Source organism: Oncorhynchus mykiss, chromosome 13 (assembly GCF_013265735.2).
Source record: "Oncorhynchus mykiss isolate Arlee chromosome 13, USDA_OmykA_1.1, whole genome shotgun sequence".
In the NCBI taxonomy this organism is placed as follows: domain Eukaryota; kingdom Metazoa; phylum Chordata; class Actinopteri; order Salmoniformes; family Salmonidae; genus Oncorhynchus; species Oncorhynchus mykiss.
Window position 1 is genome coordinate 53,925,226 of NC_048577.1, and position 26,100 is coordinate 53,951,325.

A 26,100-nucleotide genomic window follows, 5' to 3' on the forward strand; every position below is an offset into this window, starting at 1 on the left:
TCTCTCTCTCTCTATGTCTCTCTCTCTATGTCTCTCTCTCTCTCTCTATCTCTCTCTCACTCCCCCTTCTCTTCCCCTGCTTTCTCTTTCTCTCTCTTTCTCTGTCTCAGAATCTGGCCCTGCCGCAAAGGCACCTTGAGAGAAAAGACAAATTGCAAACAGTCTGTGATGTAATACCTGTTTATCAGGGGTTAATCTACACTAAGGTACCGTCTATCATGTGTTTATAAATTTGACAATACAAACCGTTCTCATTCAATTGATGGGTATATCATACATGATCAATAATAAACACTTATAAATCAATGGTTGCAACTGTGAATTCATGTGGCCACTCTAGGTAGTAATGTAACCCTCTGGATCGCAGTGAGAAAGCTATTATCACCTCCTAACTGATGCTTCCAATTCCAACTCAATTCATGTCTTCAATAATCTACTTTCATTTCAAGTAGATCTCTTAACACCTCCCCTGTCTGGCTCTCCACAGCTCTGTCCTCTTCTCTCCAGGAGGAGCTACAGGCCCTGTCACAAATGGCACCCTGTTCCCTATATAATGCACTACTTTGATGAGAACCCTATGGGCCCTGATCAAAAGTAGTGCACTACATAGGGAATAGGGATCCATTTGTGACGCAACCTCAGTATGCCCACAGAGACACTTGGCTAATGATACCACCAGTTCAGCTTGTCACAGCAATTAAGGCCCTATGATGTAATGTCGCCTACACTTTAGCAGGGTCCCAGAGCCGATGAGGCCAGGTGTTAAGGAGTCCCATAATGAGAGAGGTCAGGAGTATGTGGTTGTAACGGTGGGCCATTAAGTCATAGATCTTAATGGCATGGATCTAAATCATTATTCAAGGCCAATGTTGTAAATCTCTCTCTTTTTCTATTTGTAGACCATCAGAAAGTCGGATTTAAAATTAATTTCCCAGGGAGGAATATTTATGATGCACATGTTTCTGACTCCAGTTACTGTGAATCCTAACCAGATAGATGTAGAATACATTGTTCACTGTAACACAGAACTGTCTTGATCTTCCTCAATAAGAAATACCATTGGCTACTCCTAGACCATGATAAACCTCTGACATAAACAGAGCCATGGATTGATTACTTAAGAAGGCGGGAGATAGGAGAAAATAAATTGAAAATCATTGGTACGGTGGCAGGTCATTCATCTCTACTGATTGTAAAAGCAAATCAGAACGGAGCATCAGACAAGAGCAAAAAAAAAAGAAGCTGATCCTACAACAACAACACATTGATTTTAATACCAAATGCACGGCGGTGGCTTAGAAGGAAATAAGACGCACGCACACACACACACACACACACACACACACACACACACACACACACACACACACACACACACACACACACACACACACACACACACACACACACAGAAGAGAAGAAGAGGCAATCAGATAGAAGAGCTCTGAGCACAGCTAAAACAAGCTCCAGGAGAGTGATTGACATGAACAGACCAAAGACAGATGGTTCAATAGAGGAAATACAAAACGGAAACGCAGCAACACCAATATACATATAGAGAAATAATCATTGCAACATCAGTCTTGCAATCTGGACTGACACTAATCCCCAAATGACATTGCCTCAAACAATCTGGCTTTAAAGGCACAGTGAGTGAGCTTTGGCTGGTGGCCATTGTCATTACATACATGTATCTCTACAGCCTCCATGGCTCGGGGAGCAGGGTTTCTAATGATTTCCATTCACTGGTTGCTCTTTGGAGGGATGCTTGACATGTACATCAGTAGAGTGTGTCACATGTCCATCAGGGTGAATGAGAGGTGACTGGAGAGAAAGAAGGACCACTTTCACCAGTGCTTGACTCTGACTGAAATGGGTGCCGGTACTCATTAAAAGTCAAGCAATGCTTTTACAATAGATGCTAATGTGAACCAACTCTTTTATTCTCTCTCTGTGATTTCCCTGTGCTCTTTCCCTTTCTCTCTCTCTCGCTCTCTCTCTCTCTCTCTCTTATGCCATTTGTATCAATCAAACCATTGATGATGTCATCAATGGTCTGAGGGTGGTACAGAGGTCATGACCCATAGCAGTGTGTGTGTGTATATACAGTACATACTATATGTGTGTGCTTGCGTATATCATGCGTGAGTGTGTCTGCGCTCATTGCAGATCCAGCCTCTAGCTTCCAGCCAGACGAAGGGGAGAGAGCGAGAGAGAGGGGGAAAGGACAGCGAGAGACCCATGACACCTGAGTCAAGGGCCGGTGGGCAGGGATGGATGGATGGATGGATGGATGGATGGATGGATGGATGGAGGAGTGAAGGGATGTGGAGGAGTGGAGGGATGGTAGTTAGTCATTCACACTGAGGTCAGGTGTGAAACAGCCAAGATTGTGGAGGATTCACCTCCATCATGTTACTGTTCCTTCACTTCCATCATGTTACTGTTCCTCCACCTCCATCGTGTTACTGTTCCTTCACCTCCATCATGTTACTGTTCCTCCACCTCCATCATGTTACTGTTCCTTCACCTCCATCGTGTTACTGTTCCTTCACCTCCACCATGTTACTGTTCCTTCGCCTCCACCATGTTACTGTTCCTCCACCTCCACCATGTTACTGTTCCTTCACCTCCATCATGTTACTGTTCCTTCACCTCCACCATATTACTGTTCCTCCACCATGTTACTGTTCCTCCACCATGTTACTGTTCCTTCACCTCCACCATGTTACTGTTCCTTCACCTCCACCATTTTACTGTTCCTTCACCTCCACCATGTTACTGTTCCTTCACCTTTACCATGTTACTGTTCCTTCACCTACACCATTTTACTGTTCCTTCACCTCCACCATGTTACTGTTCCTTCACCTACACCATTTTACTGTTCCTTCACCTCCATCATGTTCCTGTTCCTTCACCTACATTATGTTACTGTTCCTCCACCATATTACTGTTCCTTCACCTCCACCATGTTACTGTTCCTTCACCTCCATCATGTTACTGTTCCTTCACTTCCATCATGTTACTGTTCCTCCATCATGTTACTGTTCCTTCACCTCCATCGTGTTACTGTTCCTTCACCTCCACCATGTTACTGTTCATTCACCTCCATCATGTTACTGTTCCTTCACCTACACCATTTTACTGTTCCTTCACCTCCACCATGTTACTGTTCCTTCACTTCCATCATTTTACTGTTCCTTCACCTCCACCATGTTACTGTTCCTTCACCTACACCATTTTACTGTTCCTTCACCTCCATCATGTTACTGTTCCTCCACCATGTTACTGTTCCTTCACCTACACCATTTTACTGTTCCTTCACCTCCATCATGTTACTGTTCCTTCACTTCCATCATGTTACTGTTCCTCCATCATGTTACTGTTCCTTCACCTCCATCGTGTTACCGTTCCTTCACCTCCACCATGTTGCTTTCATCTATATCAAGTCTCTATCTTGGTCCTTCTAGATCAGTGAAGATGAGGAAATAGAGGAGGAGACGAAATAGAGGAGGAGAGGAAATAGAGGAGGAGAGGAAGAAATGAAGAAGGATGGAAACCAGTCTGAGAAGTGATGAGCACCAGTAGCAACCATCTTGCACTATTTTAGTATTCAGACAGGGCTGTCGCCTGTGCAACACTAAGTCCCCTGTTCTGTTTAAACAGAGCCCAGTGACTGGGTAGAGGCTGGACTGGGTACACAGAGCCAGCAGGAAACAGGCAGGCCTAAACAGGCATGACAGGAGGGAACACTCACAGCCAGCAGCAAAAGGGGTCCAGTGTGTGTGTGTGTGTGTGTGTGTGTGTGTGTTAATGTGTGTGTGTGTGTGTTAATGTGTGTGTGTGTGTGTGTGTGTTAATGTGTGTGTGTGTTAGTGTGTGTGTGTGTGTTAATGTGTGTGTGTGTTAGTGTGTGTGTGTGTTAATATGTGTGTGTGTTAATGTGTGTGTGTGTGTCTGCTAAGGAGGGAACAGTCTCGTTAGCAGGCCTTCCACAAAAACCAACAGCAAAACCAACATTTTAAAACGGTTCTGATGGTTATTTGATTTCTTCATTCATAATCCTCAGTTACATGATTATACGGTAATTGTCCCAGTCCTATTTCTGATAGTCCAAACACTCACTTCTAATTGGCTGGCTGTGTGTGTTTGTGTTTGTACACGACTGATCAAAGTGTAGACAAGCAGCACTGCATAAATGGGACAGAGGGGTGCTTGTGTAGGGGATGTTCACATACAGTAGGCCAGGGACCGTCAACTAGATTCAGCCACGGGACGATTTCTTCTTCAGCGAACATAATTACAAAGAATTTGTAGACTGCAAATTGACCGCAAGAAGCCCAAACAGATATAATATTGGACTAAAACATAATAATTTCAAACCTTGCTTACATTTGTATACGATCACATACTGTATATCTCTCTATTATGGGTGCGAATGCTTTGGGCTGACAGTTGGGGAACCCTGAAGCAGCCTATACTGCTCTGAGTGTGTGTGTGTGTGTTCTAAGTGGATCTATGTTTGTGTTTATTCCGGCTGGCATGCCAGGCCACAGTAACACGCCCTAAACAAACATCATCATCCTAATCATCATGGTCACAGCGTAAACACACACACACACACACACACACACACACACACACACACACACACACACACACACACACACACACACACACACAGCCACAGCCACAGCCACAGCCAGGCAGGCAGGCAGAACACAGCGTTGCGGGTATGCTTGCCTTCCACAAACCAGAGCCACTTATCTAACCAAGGACACACACAGGCCTGGGGGAAGTAGAGAGGGACAGGGGAACTGACTGAGTGTGTACAGGGTCACACACATCCTAAACAGAGCTGCCCTCCATCAAGAAACACTGTGCCCTAACAGACTCTGAAAGGGGATGTATGTGTGTGTTTTGTGATTGAGTGTGTGTCTGTGTGTGTGTGTAGGGACGATGTGGAGGGCCTGTGTTTGGCTCGCACATTGGTCCTCCTCATTAAAACAAACAGGACAAACAATGCTGTTCATACATTACACACACAGTTATTTTGAGACAGTTTTCAAAGCCATTTGTCATACAGCATTTGCAGAGAGATGCTGGGAAGATCAAAGTCAGTGTGTGTGTTGTGTCAGTTTGAGACATTTGATAATGAGACAGCTAAAATTGACTCCTCCTTATTTACACAGTGTAAGGTGTGTTTGTGTTTGTGTTTGGGAGAGAGCAAAGGAGAGAATGAGACAGACAGAGAGAGAGAGAGAGGAGAGAGAGATTTTACATTCGACACAATTCGACATACCAATTAGGATCTGGCTAACAATACTTGAATCAATTATAGAACCCGTTGCCCGTTATGGTTGTGAGGTCTGCGGTCCACTCCCCAACCAAGAATTCACAAAATGGGACAAATAGCAAATTGAGACTCTGCATGCAGAATTCTGCAAAACTATCCTAAGTGTCCAACGTAAAGTACCAAATAATGCATGCAGAGCAGAATTAGGCCGATTTCCGCTAATTATCAAAATTCAGAAAAGAGCAGCAAGATTTGTGACCTGTTGCCACAAGAAAAGGTCAACCAGTGAAGAACAAACACCATTGTAAATTCAAGCCATATTTATGTTTATTTATTTTCCCTTTTGTACTTTCACTACTTGCACATTGTTACACCACTGTATATAGACATAATATGACATTTGAAATGTCTTTATTCTTTTGGAACTTCTGTATGTGTAATGTTTACTGTTCATTTTTGTTGTTTATTTCACTTTTGTTTATTACCTACTTCACTTGCTCTGGCAATGTTAACATATGTTTCCCATGCCAATAATGCCCTTGAATTGAATTGAGAGACAGAGACAGAGAGAGAGAGAGAGAGAGAGAGAGAGAGAGAGAGAGAGAGAGAGAGAGAGAGAGAGCAGCGAGAGAGAAGGAGCAGAGAGAGAGAGAGAGTGCAGGAACTCACATCTGTGTCGGGGCCTTTGTCGGCTCCAGGGCAAGAGAACGTGACAAACTCATGGCACCTTTTGTGGACCACAAAACAGCACACTGTAGGAGAGGGCAGAAGAGACATGGACAGTTAGATGGTAGGTGAAGGTGTAAACTTGGCAGTAGAAAATCTTAACAGTATATTTGACCTCTCAGCTTCCCTATCAAATCTAAAAATCTCAAATAGAAAACCGAAGAAAATTAACAATAATGACAAATGGTTTGATGAAGAATGCAAAAATCTAAGAAAGAAATTGAGAAACCTGTCCAACCAAAAACATAGAGACCCGGAAAACCTGAGTCTACGCCTTCACTATGGTGAATCACTAAAACAATACAGAAATACACTACGGAAAAAGAAGGAACAGCATGTCAGAAATCAGCTCAATGTAATTGAAGAATCCATAGACTCTAACCACTTCTGGGAAAATTGGAAAACACTAAACAAACAACAACACGAAGAATTATCTATCCAAAATGGAGATGTATGGGTAAACCACTTCTCCAATATTTTTGGCTCTATAACAAAGAATAAAGAGCAAAAACATATACATGATCAAATACAGATCTTAGAATCATCTATTAAAGACTACCAGAACCCACTGGATTCTCCAATTACATTGAATGAGTTACAGGACAAAATAAAAACCCTCCAACCCAAAAAGGCCTGTGGTGTTGATGGTATCCTCAATGAAATGATCAAATATACAGACAACAAATTCCAATTGGCTATACTAAAACTCTTTAACATCATACTTAGCTCTGGCATCTTCCCCAATATTTGGAACCAAGGACTGATCACCCCAATCCACAAAAGTGGAGACAAATTTGACCCCAATAACTACCGTGGAATATGTGTCAACAGTAACCTTGGGAAAATCCTCTGCATTATTATTAACAGCAGACTCGTACATTTCCTCAATGAAAACAATGTACTGAGCAAATGTCAAATTGGCTTTTTACCAAATTACCGTACAACAGACCATGTATTCACCCTGCACACCCTAATTGACAACCAAACAAACCAAAACAAAGGCAAAGTCTTCTCATGCTTTGTTGATTTCAAAAAAGCCTTCGACTCAATCTGGCATGAGGGTCTGCTATACAAACTGATGGAAAGTGGTGTTGGGGGTAAAACATACGACATTATAAAATCCATGTACACAAACAACAAGTGTGCGGTTAAAATTGGCAAAAAACACACACATTTCTTCACACAGGGTCGTGGGGTTAGACAGGGATGCAGCTTAAGCCCCACCCTCTTCAACATATATATCAACGAATTGGCGCGGGCACTAGAAAAGTCGGCAGCACCCGTCCTCCCCCTGCTAGAATCCGAAATCAAATGTCTGCTGTTTGCCGATGACCTGGTGCTTCTGTCACCAACCAAGGAGGGCCTACAGCAGCACCTAGATCTTATGCACAGATTCTGTCAGACCTGGGCCCTGACAGTAAATCTCAGTAAGACCAAAATAATGGTGTTCCAAAAAAGGTCCAGTCACCAGGACCACAAATACAAATTCCATCTAGACACTGTTGCCCTAGAGCGCACAAAAAACTATACATACCTTGGCCTAAACATCAGCGCCACAGGTAACTTCCACAAAGCTGTGAACGATCTGAGAGACAAGGCAAGAAGGGCATTCTATGCCATCAAAAGAAACATAAATTTCAACATACCAATTAGGATTTGGCTAAAAATACTTGAATCAGTCATAGAGCCCATTGCCCTTTATGGTTGTGAGGTCTGGGGTCCGCTCACCAACCAAGACTTCACAAAATGGGACAAACACCAAATTGAGACTCTGCACGCAGAATTCTGCAAAAATATCCTCCGTGTACAACGTAGAACACCAAATAATGCATGCAGAGCAGAATTAGGCCGATACCCACTAATTATCAAAATCCAGAAAAGAGCCGTTAAATTCTACAACCACCTAAAAGGAAGTGATTCACAAACCTTCCATAACAAAGCCATCACCTACAGAGAGATGAACCTGGAGAAGAGTCCCCTAAGCAAGCTGGTCCTGGGGCTCTGTTCACAAACACAAACACACCCTACAGAGCCCCAGGACAACAGCACAATTAGACCAAACCAAATCATGAGAAAACAAAAAGATAATTACTTGACACATTGGAAAGAATTAACAAAAAAACAGAGCAAACTAGAATGCTATTAGGCCCTAAACAGAGAGTACACAGCGGCAGAATACCTGACCACTGTGACTGACCCAAAATTAAGGAAAGCTTTGACTATGTACAGACTCAGTGAGCATAGCCTTGCTATTGAGAAAGGCCGCCGTAGGCAGACATGGCTCTCAAGAGAAGACAGGCTATGTGCTCACTGCCCACAAAATGAGGTGGAAACTGAGCTGCACTTCCTAACATCCTGCCCAATGTATGACCATATTAGAGAGACATATTTCCCTCAGATTACACAGATCCACAAAGAATTCTAAAACAAATCCAAATTTGAAAAACTCCCATATCTACTGGGTGAAATTCCACAGTGTGCCATCACAGCAGCAAGATTTGTGACCTGTTGCCACGAGAAAAGGGCAACCAGTGAAGAACACACACCATTGTAAATACAACCCATATTTATGCTTATTTATTTTATATTGTGTCCTTTAACCATTTGTACATTGTTAAAACACTGTATATATATATATATATATAATATGACATTTGTAATGTCTTTACTGTTTTGAAACCTCTGTATGTGTAATGTTTACTGTTAATTTTTGTTGTTTTTCACTTTATATATTCACTTTGTATGTTGTCTACCTCACTTGCTTTGGCAATGTTAACACATGTTTCCCATGCCAATAAAGCCCTTGAATTGAATTGAATTGAATTGGTAATCAGGAACATTTCCCTATCTTTCTCCCTTACACATGACATGTAAACACACAACATACACACACACCATGACCAATCTAACTCGCCCCACCTCCCTTCCCCAGCCACCCTCACTCTCCTCCCCTCTAGGAGAGAATCCAAACTGAAAACAATGGGTCATCCAGTCATCCTCTATACACCAGCTCCAGGCTGCAGCCAGCAGTCATTCAAAAAGTGCCATCCACGGGGATCACGTGACCCTTGAACGAGATGGCCGTGTGAACTAAGAGCTCCGCACAAGTAGTTTCCAATTCCTAATCTTACCTTAAACTCCTTTAGCTTTAGTAAAAAAGTCATGGCGGCTACAAAAGGCGACACTACAGGTGACATTTTTACCCGGACTCGAGCATTAGCGACTGAAAAAGCCTCCAAGAAGAAGAAGCTTCACAAAAACTAGCGCCATTAGCCAGGAGCAAGAGGACGCGCTCCCCCCCTCAACTGTGTTGAGTTGTTTGGGAACTCGGCTGGGGTGTTCAGAGATTGTTATTTTATGTACACCATTTATTTTCCTTTTATGTGAAAGCAGCTGTAACTATTATCCACTTTTACCCAGAGATGACTTGCACTAAAGTTCGATTACTGTTCGATGACGATGACTAGCACCTTAAATCTATTGACATGGAACTGCCATGGTCTCGGTCATGCAATAAAATGGAAAAAGATACTATGTGCTCTAAAAAAGGAAAAAGCAGACATGCTATTACAAGAGACACACCTCTGTGATGCTGAACATGCCAAACTCTGCAGAGCTTGGGTGGGACAGGTGTATTTCTCATCTTTCAAATCAAACAGTAGAGGTACAGCCATACGTATCCATAAGAATGTTCCATTCATAATTGACAAAAACATATCTGATCCGGAGGGGAGATTTATTTTGATAACTGTATGGTCAATCAATTACTATCTTAAATATATACGCACCTAACACAGATACTCCTGCTTTCATGTAAAAAATGATAGGGCCTCCCGGGTGGCGCAGTGGTTAAGGGTGCTGTACTGCAGCGCCAGCTGTGCCATCAGAGACTCTGGGTTCGTGCCCAGGCTCTGTCGTAACCGGCTGCGACCGGGAGGTCTGTGGGGCGACGCACAATTTGCCCAGCGTCGTCCGGGTTAGGGAGGGCTTGGCCAGTGGGGACGTCCTTGTCTCATCGCGCACCAGCGACTCCTGTGGCGGGCCGGGCGCAGTGCCAACCAAGGTTGCCAGGTGCACGGTGTTTCCTCCGACACATTGGTGCGGCTGGCTTCCGGGTTGGATCCGCGATGTGTTAAGAAGCAGTGCGGCTTGGTTGGGTTGTGTATCGGAGGACGCATGACTTTCAACCTTTGTCTCTCCCGAGCCCGTACAGGGAGTTGTAGCGATGAGACAAGATAGTAGCTACTAAAACAATTGGATACCATGAAATTGGGGAGAAAAATATGATAACCCTGTTCAATGAGCATTGTGTTTCCTTTGGCGTGGTACCCTTTTAATTGTACCCTTAACTAACAATTAGATACCATGAAATTGGGGAGAAAAATATGATAACCCTGTTCAATGAGCATTGTGTTTCCTTTGGCGTGGTACCCTTTTAATTGTACCCTTAACCCAACCCTAGACAAATCATCTCAAGTCCCCACCACAAATCCTAGATTTGCAAAGATGTTGAACTCTCTTACTAAAGAGACTGATAGATATCTGGAGAGAGACTAATAGCTCATCTATGGACTATACATACTACTCTAATGTCCATAACACCTACTCCCGTATAGATTACATTTTTATCCCAAAGAGTTTCATAAATTCAGCCACATGTACAATCGGACCCATAGCACTTTCAGATCACGCCTTTGTCCACCTCCGCTTGGACCTCTGCAAAAACATCCCGAGGTCAAAGAGCTGGAAATTCAACACCTCCAAGTTATCAAACAAAGCGTTCCATACATTGGTAACTACATGGATAGACAACTACACACAAGACAACAAAGATTCTCCTGTTTCTCCGGCCACAATGTGGGACGCTGCTAAAGCCACACTAAGAGGTCATCTAATTGCATATGCTTCCTCTAAGAAAAAAGCAATGGAAGCACACAGGCTAGATCTCGAGAGGGAGCTGGAATGCTATGAAAAAGTACATATACAATCCCCAGACAGCACCTCCTGGAGTCAACTTAAAGCAGCCAACTTAAACTGAATTTGGACTACACTCGGGAGATTAAAAAAAAAAGTTTTCTTTACTAAACAGAAATTCCATGAGTATAGCAATAGGCTCAGTAGATTGCTTGCTTACCGATTTAAAAAAGAGCAGTCAGAGCGTACAATCATGGCTATCCGAACAACATGGATTCAGATAGAAGCCCAATCCTGTGGTCCATTGCCCCTAAGCTCAATTATATTCATTAATAACTTTAGTGAAGTGGGCAACATAGCCACAACCTTTGTGATTTACAGCACCCTACTAGCGTGGGAGGGACTGTAAGAAATACCTGGGCATTTCCTCACAAATATGTTCTCACTCACCTATAGTAGGCAACACAGTCTTGCCAAAAGCCCTGAGGGATGCCAACTTTAATATTTGGCATACTCTAGGAATCAGGACCTTTTCAGACCTATTTAATCAGAAAACTACACTTTCAAGAGCTCTGCAGTAAATTCAATGTGCCAAGATCCAATTAAAAAAATATATATCTTCAAATTAGACATGTCATTTCCTCATTTACTTCCAAGAGGAGGTTTAGAACTCAGTTGAATGAAGTTGAAACCCTTCTTGTCACAGCACAATCAATTAAAGGCAAAATATCTTATATCTATAGACTTTCTGAGAAAGGAGGCTCCTCCTTTACTCCTTGGAAAATAATCTGGGAAAAGGACCTAGGTCCGTGATGAGTTATGGGCGTTATGGGCGGAGGTTTGCGACAGGGTATACTGCTCCTCTACTAATGTAAAAAGGAAAGAATCTAATTTTATTACACTCCTTTGAGACTCCGTAGCATGAAAACAGACGTCTCCTAACTGTAAAAAATGTACCTCTGAAAGTGGAACCTACAGTGCCTTGCGAAAGTATTCGGCCCCCTTGAACTTTGCGACCTTTTGCCACATTTCAGGCTTCAAACATAAAGATATAAAACTGTATTTTTTTGTGAAGAATCAACAACAAGTGGGACACAATCATGAAGTGGAACGACATTTATTGGATATTTCAAACTTTTTTAACAAATCAAAAACTGAAAAATTGGGCGTGCAAAATTATTCAGCCCCCTTAAGTTAATACTTTGTAGCGCCACCTTTTGCTGCGATTACAGCTGTAAGTCGCTTGGGGTATGTCTCTATCAGTTTTGCACATCGAGAGACTGAAATTTTTTCCCATTCCTCCTTGCAAAACAGCTCGAGCTCAGTGAGGTTGGATGGAGAGCATTTGTGAACAGCAGTTTTCAGTTCTTTCCACAGATTCTCGATTGGATTCAGGTCTGGACTTTGACTTGGCCATTCTAACACCTGGATATGTTTATTTTTGAATCATTCCATTGTAGATTTTGCTTTATGTTTTGGATCATTGTGTTGTTGGAAGACAAATCTCCGTCCCAGTCTCAGGTCTTTTGCAGACTCCATCAGGTTTTCTTCCAGAATGGTCCTGTATTTGGCTCCATCCATCTTCCCATCAATTTTAACCATCTTCCCTGTCCCTGCTGAAGAAAAGCAGGCCCAAACCATGATGCTGCCACCACCATGTTTGACAGTGGGGATGGTGTGTTCAGGGTGATGAGCTGTGTTGCTTTTACGCCAAACATAACGTTTTGCATTGTTGCCAAAAAGTTCAATTTTGGTTTCATCTGACCAGAGCACCTTCTTCCACATGTTTGGTGTGTCTCCCAGGTGGCTTGTGGCAAACTTTAACCGACACTTTTTATGGATATCTTTAAGAAATGGCTTTCTTCTTGCCACTCTTCCATAAAGGCCAGATTTGTGCAATATACGACTGATTGTTGTCCTATGGACAGAGTCTCCCACCTCAGTTGTAGATCTCTGCAGTTCATCCAGAGTGATCATGGGCCTCTTGGCTGCATCTCTGATCAGTCTTCTCCTTGTATGAGCTGAAAGTTTAGAGGGACGGCCAGGTCTTGGTAGATTTGCAGTGGTCTGATACTCCTTCCATTTCAATATTATCGCTTGCACAGTGCTCCTTGGGATGTTTAAAGCTTGGGAAATCTTTTTGTATCCAAATCCGGCTTTAAACTTCTTCACAACAGTATCTCGAACCTGCCTGGTGTGTTCCTTGTTCTTCATGATGCTCTCTGCGCTTTTAACGGACCTCTGAGACTATCACAGTGCAGGTGCATTTATACGGAGACTTGATTACACACAGGTGGATTGTATTTATCATCATTAGTCATTTAGGCCAACATTGGATCATTCAGAGATCCTCACTGAACTTCTGGAGAGAGTTTGCTGCACTGAAAGTAAAGGGGCTGAATAATTTTGCACGCCCAATTTTTCATTTTTTGATTCGTTAAAAAAGTTTGAAATATCAAATAAATGTCGTTCCACTTCATGATTGTGTCCCACTTGTTGTTGATTCTTCACAAAAAAATACAGTTTTATATCTTTATGTTTGAAGCCTGAAATGTGGCAAAAGGTCGCAAAGTTCAAGGGGGCCGAATACTTTCGCAAGGCACTGTATATGCATGTATTTTGGAGCTGTAGAGAGATTGCCAGATTCTTGCAATCTATACATACTGCTGCACAGAAAATACTAGATGTACAGTTTGATATGACCCCGTGTATCTATCTTCTTTATGCCCAGCAGGACTTTGTTCTTGATCCTGACAGAGACAAGTTGCTTATGACTATTACCTACTTTGCTAAGAAATGTATTATTCTATTGTGGGCCTCTAATACCCCTCCTACATTTAAAATGTGGATTGACCAGATTGTTGACTTGCTCCCTAGTGAAAAGCTCACTTATGACCTCCACAAGAGACAGCCCAAGTTTGATCGACTCTGGTCTCCACTACTCAACTATATTTCAAATTGGACAGAGTGAATGGGGAGATTAGGGAATTAAGCAGATACATTGTGTAAGGTGCTGTAAAATCTAAAAACAAATTATTTGCTCGTCATCTCAGCGAAGGCTAGAAATAGCTAATAAGAACCTTGTTAGTGCTGCTGCAAGTTTTATAGATATGTTTATTTTTTAATTGTTATTTGTGTGTATGTGTATGTACATGTATGTAGGATATGTGTGTGTATGTACATGTATGTAGGATATGTGTGTGTATGTACATGTATGTAGGATATGTGTGTGTGTGTATGTATGTATGTATGTATATATATATATATACAGTGGGGCAAAAAAGCATTTTGTCAGCCACCAATTGTGCAAGTTCTCCCACTTAAAAAGATGAGAGAGGCCTGCCATTTTCATCATAGGTACACTTCAACTATGACAGACAAAATGAGAAAAAAAATCCAGAAAACCACATTGTAGGATTTTTAATGAATTTATTTGCAAATTTTGGTGGAAAATAAGTATTTGGTCAATAACAAAAGTTTATCTCAATACTTTGTTATATACCCTTTGTTGGCAATGACAGCGGTCAAACGATTTCTGTAAGTCTTCACAAGGTTTTCACACACTGTTACTGGTATTTTGGCCCATTCCTCCATGCAGATCTCCTCTAGAGCAGTGATGTTTTGGGGCTGTTGCTGACTGAGGGAGACAATGCCACCCTGTCGGATGTTCAGACTCTGCCTGCAGATGTAAGAGAAGAAATCCGTATTACCCTGCCCACTTCACTGTTGCTTCAAGCAGAGGAAACTGTAGTTCTGAAATACATCAAAAAGCGTGAATACTTCTGCCTGAAGCCCATACATGCCGCAGTGTACATGTTGGACCCCAAGTATGCTGGCAAGAGCATCCTGTCTGGTGCAGAGATCAACAAGGCCTATGGTGTCATCACTACTGTGTCTCACCACCTTGGCCTGGATGAGGGCAAGGTTCTTGGCAGTCTGGCAAAGTACACTTCCAAGCAAGGGCTTTGGGATGGAGATGCAATATGGCAGTCGTGCCAACATATCTCATCAACCACCTGGTGGAAATTACTTTGTGGATCTGAGGCTCTTTCTCCTGTTGCCTCCATCATCCTCCAAATCCCACCAACATCAGCTGCCTCAGAGCGCAACTGGTCCTTGTTTTGGAACACACACACCAAAGTATGCAACAAGTGGACCAATACAAGGGTTGAAAAATTGGTTGCCATCTGGGAAAATGTGAGCTTTTTGAGCCTGACAACGAGCCATCCTCAACAGGGTTGGAAAGTGACAGTGAAGATGAGGCCTCAGAGTCTGATGTTCAAGAGGTGAACATTGAGGAGGTCCAGAAAGAAGACATGGAAGCCTGAGAGGAAGACAACCAAAGCTTTAGTTTCTAAACTATCATTTTACACATGTATGTTGAAAACGTTTTGGGAGATGCGATGGAACATTGGGGATCATTCAATAATTTATTAATTTTGTTTTTCAGTGAAATCATCCCATGTGAAGAGACAAGAGCCAACTCATTTAATTAAGTCAACTCAATTCATAACTAAATTGTTTTTTAATTTCTATTGGAAGGATTTAATCATTTTAAATTATGTCTACTTATGATAAGGTAAAAGGTTTATGTTTCTGTCTCCATATGATATGGTAAATATATCCAATGCAAAAAACATCTACATTTAGATGTATTAATTTGCATATATTTACGTTAATTCCCATATATTCACATTAATTCCCAAATATTCCCGTTAATTCCCACGGAAAGTTTCCACCTGTGAATATTCCCCAAAATGTGCAACCCTAGTTGTAACCACTGCATTAAATATATCTCTATGGTTATAACAGTTTGAATCATTCCTGTAGAACAGAATGCCATCGGGGGTACGCCAAATAAAGATATGATTAAAATTTGTAAAAAGAATTGTACAAAAAAATTGTTTTACTTTTCTTTTTAAACATTTTCAAACAGTTCATTTATATTTTTTCAAACAGGGATATACATCTGGGTGAGTTTTTTCTCTCTCGACTGAGTAGCCTCGTTTCACTGCCAAAAATCTGGTGTTCAGCAAAATAACACAATGTCAAATACAGGTAGCCTAGTCAAATGATTAAACATCCAATCACATTAACCGTTACTCTCTTGCGGGAATTCCACTAACAGTCCTTATGTAACCAAATGTAGCTGCTGCTCATTCCGTTTGCTCAAAAATGGTTAAATGCTAAAAAAAAGTAAAGCCCCATAGGCCCCATAGAGACACATACCAGCTCTACTGGTAGTATTGCTACTACCAGCAGTACTACACCTGCACCTGTCGACTACACAAGTTGTTCTGCTTCCACAACCACATCCAATGCCAGCATCAGTAATTCTACATTTATTTTGACATTGCAGGAGATGTTTTGAAACAATTACTGCATGGCATACAAGCCAGTGAATTCTGTGCGTTACAGCTGGATGAGTCAAGAGATGTGGCGGGCCTGGCACAGCTCCTGGTAAATGTCCATTATGTTTATGGGGGGTCGATTAAGGAAGACATCCTCTTCTGCAAACCACTGGAAACCAGGACAATAGGAGAGGATATGTTTTAAGTACAGCAGCTTTGTGACATCAAATGGACTTTGGTGGTCAAGATGTGTTGGTATCTGTACTGATGGCGCAAAAGTCATATGACAGGGAGACATAGTGGAGTGGTAACGCGCGTGAAGCACTGCTCCCAACGCCACTTGGGTACACTGCAGCATCCACCGAGAGCCTCTTGCTGCCAAGGGAATGCCTGACAGCTTGAAAGACGTTTTGGATACTACAGTGAAAATGGTTAACTTTGTTAAAGCAAGGCCCCTGAACTCTAGTGTATTTTCTGCACTATGCAATGATATGGGCAGCGACCATGTAACACTTTTACAACATACAGAAGTGCGCTGGTTATCAAGGGGCAAAGTGTTGACACATTTTTTTTAAAATTGAGAGACAAGCTTAAAGTTTTCTTTACTGACCATAATTTTCACTTGTCTGACCGCTTGCATGATGACGAGTTTCTCACACGACTAGCCAATCTGGGTGATTCTGGGTGATTCTGAGGTTTTTTCTCGCCTGAATGATCTGAATCTAGGATCACAGGGACTCTCCGCAACTACATTGAATGTGCGGGACAAAATTGAGGCTATGATTAAGAAGTTGGAGCACTTCTCTGTCTGCATTAACATGGACAACACGTATGATTCTTTGTGTGCAAATGAATTCAAGCTTACGGACAATGTCAAATGTGATATAGCGAAGCACCTGAGGGAGTTGGGTGCGCAATTACGCAGATACCTTCCCGAAATGGATGACACAAACAACTGGATTCGTTATCCCTTTTATGCCCTGCCTCCAGTCCAGTTAGTGGTATCTGAACAAGAGAGCCTCATCGAAATTGCAACAAGCAGTTCTGTGAAAAATATAATTTAATCAGAAGCCACTGCCAGAGTATCCTGCCTTGGCGAATCGCGCTGTTAACACACTGATGCCCTTTGCAACCACGTAACTACAGTATGTGAGAGTGGATTCTCTGCCCTCACTAGCATGAAAACTATACACAGGCACAGACTGTGTGTGGAAAATGATTTAAGACTGAGACTGACTCCAATACAACCCAACATTGCAGAGATATGTGCATCCTTTCAAGCACACCCTTCTCATTAACCTGTGGTGAGTTATTCACCATTTTCGATGAACAAATAAAGTTTTATATGTAAGATGGCTAAATAAAGAGCAAAATTATTGATTATTATTCTATTATTATTTGTGACCTGGTCCTATAAGAGCTCTTTGTCACTTATCACGAGCCGGGTGGGAAGTGACAAAAACTCACAATCATTCTAATGTTTAATATATGTATCATATAGTGTGTGTGTGGCAGGCTTACAATGATGGCAAAACACAACATTTGAGAGTACGCTGAACCTTGCTAGAGGAGGTACGCAGTTGGAGGATGAATGTTTGAAGAGGTACGGGACTATAAAAAGTTTGGGAGCCACTGCTGTAGAAGAAACTTGTCAGAAAGGAGAATACATGGTATAGTAGGCTGGTAGATAGTATAGATGTTTGATTTTGATGCCAGGTTGTATTGGACCCAAGTAATGAACCACCACTCTCCAAGGCTCTCACTTCCACTTTTTTACTACCAAGACAGTGTGTGTGTGTGTGTGTGTGTGTGTGTGTGTGTGTGTGTGTGTGTGTGTGTGTGTGTGTGTGTGTGTGTGTGTGTGTGTACACAGGTGCTTGTGTGTGCATACGTTTCTTTGGGAGTCATGGTGATGATCAGCAGACCTAGTCAATACCTCTCTTAAAGAAAGGGGAGGATAAGCAAGACAATTACCAAGCAAGTCAATAATTCATGTTTTGGGAATGACTGTGCACAGCAGTCACTGTGGAGTGTGCATGCCATCAGTTAATCTCTGGCAGTTAGCACTGTGTATCTATCTGTAGGCTGTTGTGTAATTGGACAACTGGGTGCTTTTAAAAGTTGCTTAGTCCTGGTATACAGTATACAGTGGAACAGAGGTAACTACCTTCAGTCAATTCCCTTTGAAATTTGAGAGCTCTCCAACATTGAGAGACTGATAGTCAATCATCATCATTATCATCATTACCACCACAACCATCACCACCATCACCACAACAACCATCACTATGATCACCACCATCACAACCATGATCATCACCACCACAACCATCACTATCATCATCATCATCATCATTATCATCACCACCATCACCACAACAACCATCCCCATCATCACCACCACCACAACCATCACTATCATCATCATCATCATCATCATCCCCACCACCACCACCATCACCACAACAACCATCACTATCATCACCACCACAACCATCACTATCATCATCCCCACCACCACAACCATCATCATCATCATAACCACCACCACCACAACCATCATCACAACCATCATCATGACAACCACCACCACCACAGCCATCATCATCACACCACCACAGCCATCATCATCATCATCATCATCATCCCCACCACAACCATCAACATCATCATCATCCCCACCACAACCATCATCATCATCATCATCATCACCACCGTAGCCATCATCATCATCATCCCCACCACCACTACAACCATCATCATCATCATAACCACCACAACCATCATCATCACCAGTGCCATCATCATCATCATCGCCACCACAACCATCATCATCATCACCACCACCACAGCCATCATCATCATTATCACCACCCCAACCATCAACATCATCATCACCACCACAACCATCATCATCATCACCACCACCATCATTACATCCTCATCACCACCACCATAACCATCATCATCATCACTACGAACACCACAATCATCATCATCATCAACAACATCGTCATCATATCTGAATCTCTAAGTGTGCAGTATGCATCAGAGATGTTTCCATGGTAATCTGCTGGTTTCTGCTGAGAAGGGGAAAAGAGAATGAATTCATCTTCCTGAGTAATAAAGGTACAGAAAAAAAAGAGTATAAATAAAAAGCTCAGCGAAAATCTCCCAGTGTGATTTATTCCTGCTCGCTCTGTGTCACCACCTCCATTGTCCACATCAGGAAAACACAGAGATGAGAACATACACACACCCCACTACTGTGATGGAAGGCATAACAAACACACCCCACTACTGTGATGGGGAGCATAACAAACACACCCCACTACTGTGATGGGGAGCATAACAAACACACCCTGCTACTGTGATGGGGAGCATAACAAACACACCCCACTACTGTGATGGGGAGCATAACAAACACACCCCACTACTGTGATGGGGAGGATAACAAACACACCCCACTACTGTGATGGAAGGCATAACAAACACACCCCACTACTGTGATGGAAGGCATATCAAACACACCCCACTACTGTGATGGAAGGCATAACAAACACACCCCACTACAGTGATGGAAGGCATAACAAACACACCCTGCTACTGTGATGGAAGTCATAACAAACACACCCCACTACTGTGATGGGGAGCATAACAAACACACCCCACTACTGTGATGGGGAGCATAACAAACATACCCCACTACTGTGATGGGGAGCATAACAAACACACCCTGCTACTGTGATGGGGAGCATAACAAACACACCCCACTACTGTGATGGAAGGCATAACAAACACACCCCACATCTGTGATGGGGAGCATAACAAACACACCCCACTACTGTGATGGAAGGCATAACAAACACACCCCACTACTGTGATGGGGAGCATAACAAACACACCCCGCTACTGTGATGGGGAGCATAACAAACACACCCTGCTACTGTGATGGGGAGCATAACAAACACACCCCACTACTGTGATGGAAGGCATAACAAACACACCCCACTACTGTGATGGGAAGCATAACAAACACACCCCACTACTGTGATGGGGAGCATAACAAACACACCCTGCTACTGTGATGGGGAGCATAACAAACACACCCCACTACTGTGATGGAAGGCATAACAAACACACCCCACATCTGTGATGGGTAGCATAACAAACACACCCTGCTACTGTGATGGGGAGCATAACAAACACACCCCACTACTGTGATGGGGAGCATAACAAACACAACCTGCTACTGTGATGGGGAGCATAACAAACACACCCCACTACTGTGATGGGGAGCATAACAAACACACCCCACTACTGTGATGTGGAGCATAACAAACACACCCCACTACTGTGATGGGAAGTATAACAAACACACCCCACTACTGTAATGGGAGCATAACAAAGACACCCCTACTACTGTAATGGGGAGCATAACAAACACACACCACTACTGTGATGGGGAGCATAACAAACACACCCCACTACTGTGATGGGAAGCATAACAAACACACCCCACTACTGTGATGGGAAGCATAACAAACACACCCTGCTACTGTGATGGAAGGCATAACAAACACACCCTGCTACTGTGATGGAAGGCATAACAAACACACCCCACTACTGTGATGGAAGGCATACCAAACACACCCCACTACTGTGATGGGAAGCATAACAAACACATCCCACTACTGTGATGGAAGGCATACCAAACACGCCCCACTACTGTGATGGGAAGCATAACAAACACACCCCACTACTGTGATGGGAAGCATAACAAACACACCCCACTACTGTGATGGGAAGCATAACAAACACACCCCACTACTGTGATGGGAAGCATAACAAACACACCCCAGTACTGTAATGGGGAGCATAACAAAGACACCCTGCTATTGTGATGGGGAGCATAACAAACACACCCCAGTACTGTAATGGGGAGCATAACAAAGACACCCCCACTACTGTAATGGGGAGCATGCCGTGCATGCAGGCAAGCACACACACAAACAAACACACATATGCACACACTGGTAACTGTAAATAGGAATATGTTTTACACCAGGTTACCCATTATGGATGGTAACTATATAATCAATGTAGCTTTACTCCTGTCAGGGGAATTTAGCAAAACAAGGTTGCTATACTCATGTCAGGGGAATTTAGCAAAACAAGGTTGCTATACTCATGTCAGGAGAATTTATCGAGAAGCCTATTTGCAACTCACCTCCTTATTGCCTTTCCATGTTCTTTGTCATTTGTTGCACTTGCATTATGTAACGTCTATGAATCACATGATTATGAAGGCATAGGTGTATGAAAATTCAGTCTTTGTGATGTAATAGTCTATTAATGTTAAGTATTAAGTAATGCTTTATGTTTTGTGTGGACCCCAGGAAGAGTAGCTGCTGCTTAAGAAGTAGCTAATGGGGATCCTAATAAAATAATAATTCACACGCAAACACATATACCAGGGTTTCAGGAAAATGTACCTGACTCCAGGTATTAGTCTACTAATTAACTGCCAATTTGACAGTTATTCAGAGTGTGGCTTTCTTCTTCTGTGTGAATGCAGATCATATGTTCTCTTGGGTGATATTTGCAGGGTAAATATCAGAGGATATGGTTGTAGCCTAGCTACCATGGAGATGAGAGAAATCTCTGGAACACTCTGTGGGGTAACCCTGGAGATAGAGCACTGGGGCTTTGATCTAAGCTTAGAGTCAACAGCTACAGCTTCCAAGGCTAATAAAGGTATTTTGTAATCAATGTTCCCATAATATTTGTGTCCCAAAGTGCTCCATTAACATTGCGTGAAACATTGTACAACAGGTGGATAACCAAGAGGAGGTACAGACACAGCAGTGTTAAGAAATTCTGGTCCTGGGGACCCACATGGTGTGCATGATGTTGTATCAGCCAAGCTCTCTTAGCTCAAGGTGAAACAGATGTGTTAGAATTGATCTTCCAAGATGGCGTAGGAGTGGGATGTCTGTTTTGATTGTCATGTCCCGTCCCTTGTGTATATAGTTTTTTCTTCATATATTTGTAACATTTTTCATCTCATTTTCAATCTATGGACTGAACATACTCTCCTGCAACGCACCTCACCCAATGTGGTATGGATCTGCTATTTTTTACACTTTAGAACCGGAACCCCTTTCAGAAGCTAGCCAGCTAACTAGCTACTAGCTAGTAGTCAGTTAACCACTGCTAGCGGTCATCACCGTTAACTCGAACATCTGCCAGCCTGCACAGCGCGACATCAACCATGCCGGACTGCTTTTCTGTACCACATCTCCAGATTCCTACCGCAAGCTCTGAACCTTTACTCCGGATCATCGCAGCTAGCTAGATGCTATCCGAAGGCTACTCCTGGCTAACGTCTCTGTTCCGAAGCAAGCACCAGTTAGCCTCCTGCCTAGACGAAGAGATCTATCAAGCACTTCCTGGGCTTCAATTTTTTGCCGATTGGCCTGGACCCTTTGCTGCCGACACAGAACCCAGCCGATCCATCAAACTGGTCTGCCAACGTAATCGTCTGAGGGGGTTTCAACAGGCTCTGCCATTGCGACATCTCCCTGAGACCCATCTGCTAGCCTGCTGCTAGCCCCGGCCTCCTAGCCCCAGCCTGCTAGCTGTCTGAATCGCCGTGCCTCCAGCTCGCCTAGCTACTCACTGGACCCTCTAATCACTTGGCTACACATGCCTCTCCCTAATGTCAATATGCCTTGTCTATTGCTGTTTTGGCTCAATATGCCTTTACTAGCCCTTATGTTCCACCCCCCACACATGAGGCATAAATGGTGCCTCTAGAGACAAAACCTCTCTCATCATCACTCAATGCCTAGGCTTACCTCCACCGTACTCACATCCTAACATACCCTTGTCTGTACATTATGCCTTGAATCTATTCTTCCATGCCCAGAAACCTGCTCCTTTTACTGTCTGTTCTGAACGCACTAGACGACCAGTTCTTTAGCCTTTAGCCATACCCTTGTCCTACTCCTCCTCTGTTCCTCTTGTGATGTAGAGGTTAACCCAGGCCCTGCAGCCCCCAGCACCACTCCAATTCCTCAGGCACTCTCATTTGTTGACTTCTGTAACCGTAAAAGCATTGGTTTCATGTATGTAAAACTTAGAAGCCTCCTCCCTAAATTTGTTTAATCCACTGCTTTAGCACAGTCCGCCAACCCAGATGTCCTAGTCATGTCTGAATACTGGCTTAGGAAGGCCACCAAAAATCCTGACATTTCCATCCCTAACTATAACATTTTCCGACAGCATAGAACTGCAAAGGGGGCGGAGTTGCAATCTACAGCAGAGATAGCCTGCAGAGTTCTGTCATACTATCCAGGTCTGTGCCCAAACAATTCAAGCTTCTACTTTAAATATCCGCCTTTCCAGAAACAAGTCTCTCACCGTTGCCGCTTGTTATAGACCCCCCACAGCCCCCAGCTGTGCCCTGGACACCATATGTGAATTGATCGCTCCCTTCTTTCTTCAGAGTTCGTACTGTTAGGTGACTTAAACTGGGACATGCTTAACATCCCGGCTGTCCTACAATCTAAATTAGATGCCCTCAATCACACACAAATTATCAAGGAACCTACCAGGTACAACCCTAAATCTGTAACCATGGGCACCCTCTTAGATATAATTCTGCCCAAATAAATACTAAATACACCTCTGCTATCTTCAACCAGGATCTCAGCAATCACTGCCTCAATGCCTGCGTGCGTAATGGGTTAGCGGTCAAATGACCACCCCTCATCACTGTCAAACGCTCCTTAAATAACTTCAGTGAGCACGCCATTCCAATCGACCTGGCCCGGGTATCCTGGAAGGATATTGACCTCATCCCGTCAGTAGAGGATGCCTGGTTGCTCTTCAAAAGTGCTTTACTCTCCATCTTAAATAAGCATGCCCCATTCAAAAAATGTAGAACTAAAAACAGATATAGCCCTTGTTTCACTCCAGACCTGACTGCCCTTGACCAGCACAAACACATCCTGTGGAGTTCTGCATTAGCCTTGAATAGCCCCCGCGATATGCAACTTTTCAGGGAAGTCAGGAATCAATATACTCAGTCAGTTAGGAAAGCTAAGGCTAGCTTTTTCAAACAGAATTTTGCTTCCTGTAGTACTAATTCCATTGTTTTGGGACACTGTAAAGTCCATGGAGAATAAGAGCACCTCCTCCCAGCTGCACACTGCACTGAGGATAGGAAACAGTGTCACCACCGATAAATCCATGATAATCGATCATTTCAATGAGCATTTTTCCATACATCTCAGCACCCCCAGCAGCAACTTGTCTAAATGCCCCCCTTCACCCAAATCCAGACAGCTGAAGTTCTGAAAGAACTGCAAAATCTGTAACCCTACAAATCAGCTGGGCTAGACAATCTGGACTCTCTTTTTCTAAAATTATCCACCAAAATTGTTGCAACCCCTATTACTAGCCTATTCAAACTCTCTTTCGTATCGTCTGAGAGCCCCAAAGCCAAGTTAATAAACAGAGAACCAACCATTTCAAATCCCACCGTACCTTCTCCACCATGCAATCTGGTTTCCGAGCTGGTCATGGGTGCACCTCAGCCACGCTCAAGGTCCTAAATTATATCAAAACCTCCATCGATAAAAAACAATACTGTGCAGCTGTCTGGCCAAGGCTTTCGACTCTGTCAATCACCGCATTCTTATCAGCAGACTCAATAGCCTTGGTTTCTCAAATGACTGCCTCGCCTGGTTTACCAACTACTTCTCAGATAGAGTTCAGTGTGTCAAATTGGAGGGCCTGTTGTCTAGACCTCTGGCAGTCTCTGGGGGTGCCACAGGGTTAAATTCTCGGGCAGACTCTTTTCTCTGTATATATCAATGATGTCGTTCTTGCTGCTGGTGATTCTCTGATCCACCTCAGCGCAGATGACACCATTCTGTATACATCTGGCCCTTCTTTGGACACTGTGCTTACAAACTTCCAAACAAGCTTCAACGCCATACAACACTCCTTCCGTAGCCTCCAACTGTTTTTAAATGCTAGTAAAACTAAGTGCATGCTCTTCAACCAATTGCTGCCCGCACCCTCCCGCCCGACTAGCATCACTACTCTGGACGGTTCTGACCTAGAATATGTGGACAACTACAAATACCTAGGCTCCGGGATTCTTCCGATGGCATTGAGGAGTACACCACATCAGTCACTGGCTTTATCAATAAGTGCATCGAGTACGCCCAAACAGATCCACAGATGATGCAATCTATATTGCACTCCACACTGCCCTTTCCCACCTGGACAAAAGGAACACTTATGTAAGAATGCTATTCTTTGACTACAGCTCAGCGTTCAATACCATAGTGCCCTCAAAGCACTCATCATTAAGCTAAGGATCCTGGGACTAAACACCTCCCTCTGCAACTGGATTCTGGACTTCCTGACGGGTCGCCCCCAGGTGCTGAAGGTAGGTAGCAACACATCTGCCACGCTGATCCTCAACACTTGAACTCCCCAGGGGTGCGTGCTCAGGCCCCTCCTGTACTCCCTGTTTACCCACGACTGGCATGACTCCAACACCATCATTAAGTTTGCAGACAACACAACAGTGGTAGGCCTGATCACTGACAACGACGAGACAGCCTATAGGGAGGAGGTCAGAGACTTGGCCGGGTGGTGCCAGAATAACAACCTATCTCTCAACGTAACCAAGACTAAGGAAATGATTGTGGACTACAGGAAAAGGAGGACCGAGCACGCCCCCATTCTCATCGAAGGGGCTGTAGTGGAGCAGGTTGAGAGCTTCAAGTTCCA

General features: G+C 43.3%; 1 protein-coding gene across 1 annotated transcript in view; it reads right to left on the bottom strand.

The window, feature by feature from the left end:
- The window catches only part of si:ch73-374l24.1 (protein kinase C alpha type), a 242,953-nt gene that overhangs the window by 118,586 nt on the left and 98,267 nt on the right, over nucleotides 1-26,100 (bottom strand). The window contains exon 3 of the mRNA XM_036941514.1: nucleotides 5,966-6,048. Within this exon, the coding sequence (XP_036797409.1) occupies nucleotides 5,966-6,048 (83 nt within the window). The remainder of the gene's footprint in view (nucleotides 1-5,965; nucleotides 6,049-26,100) is intronic.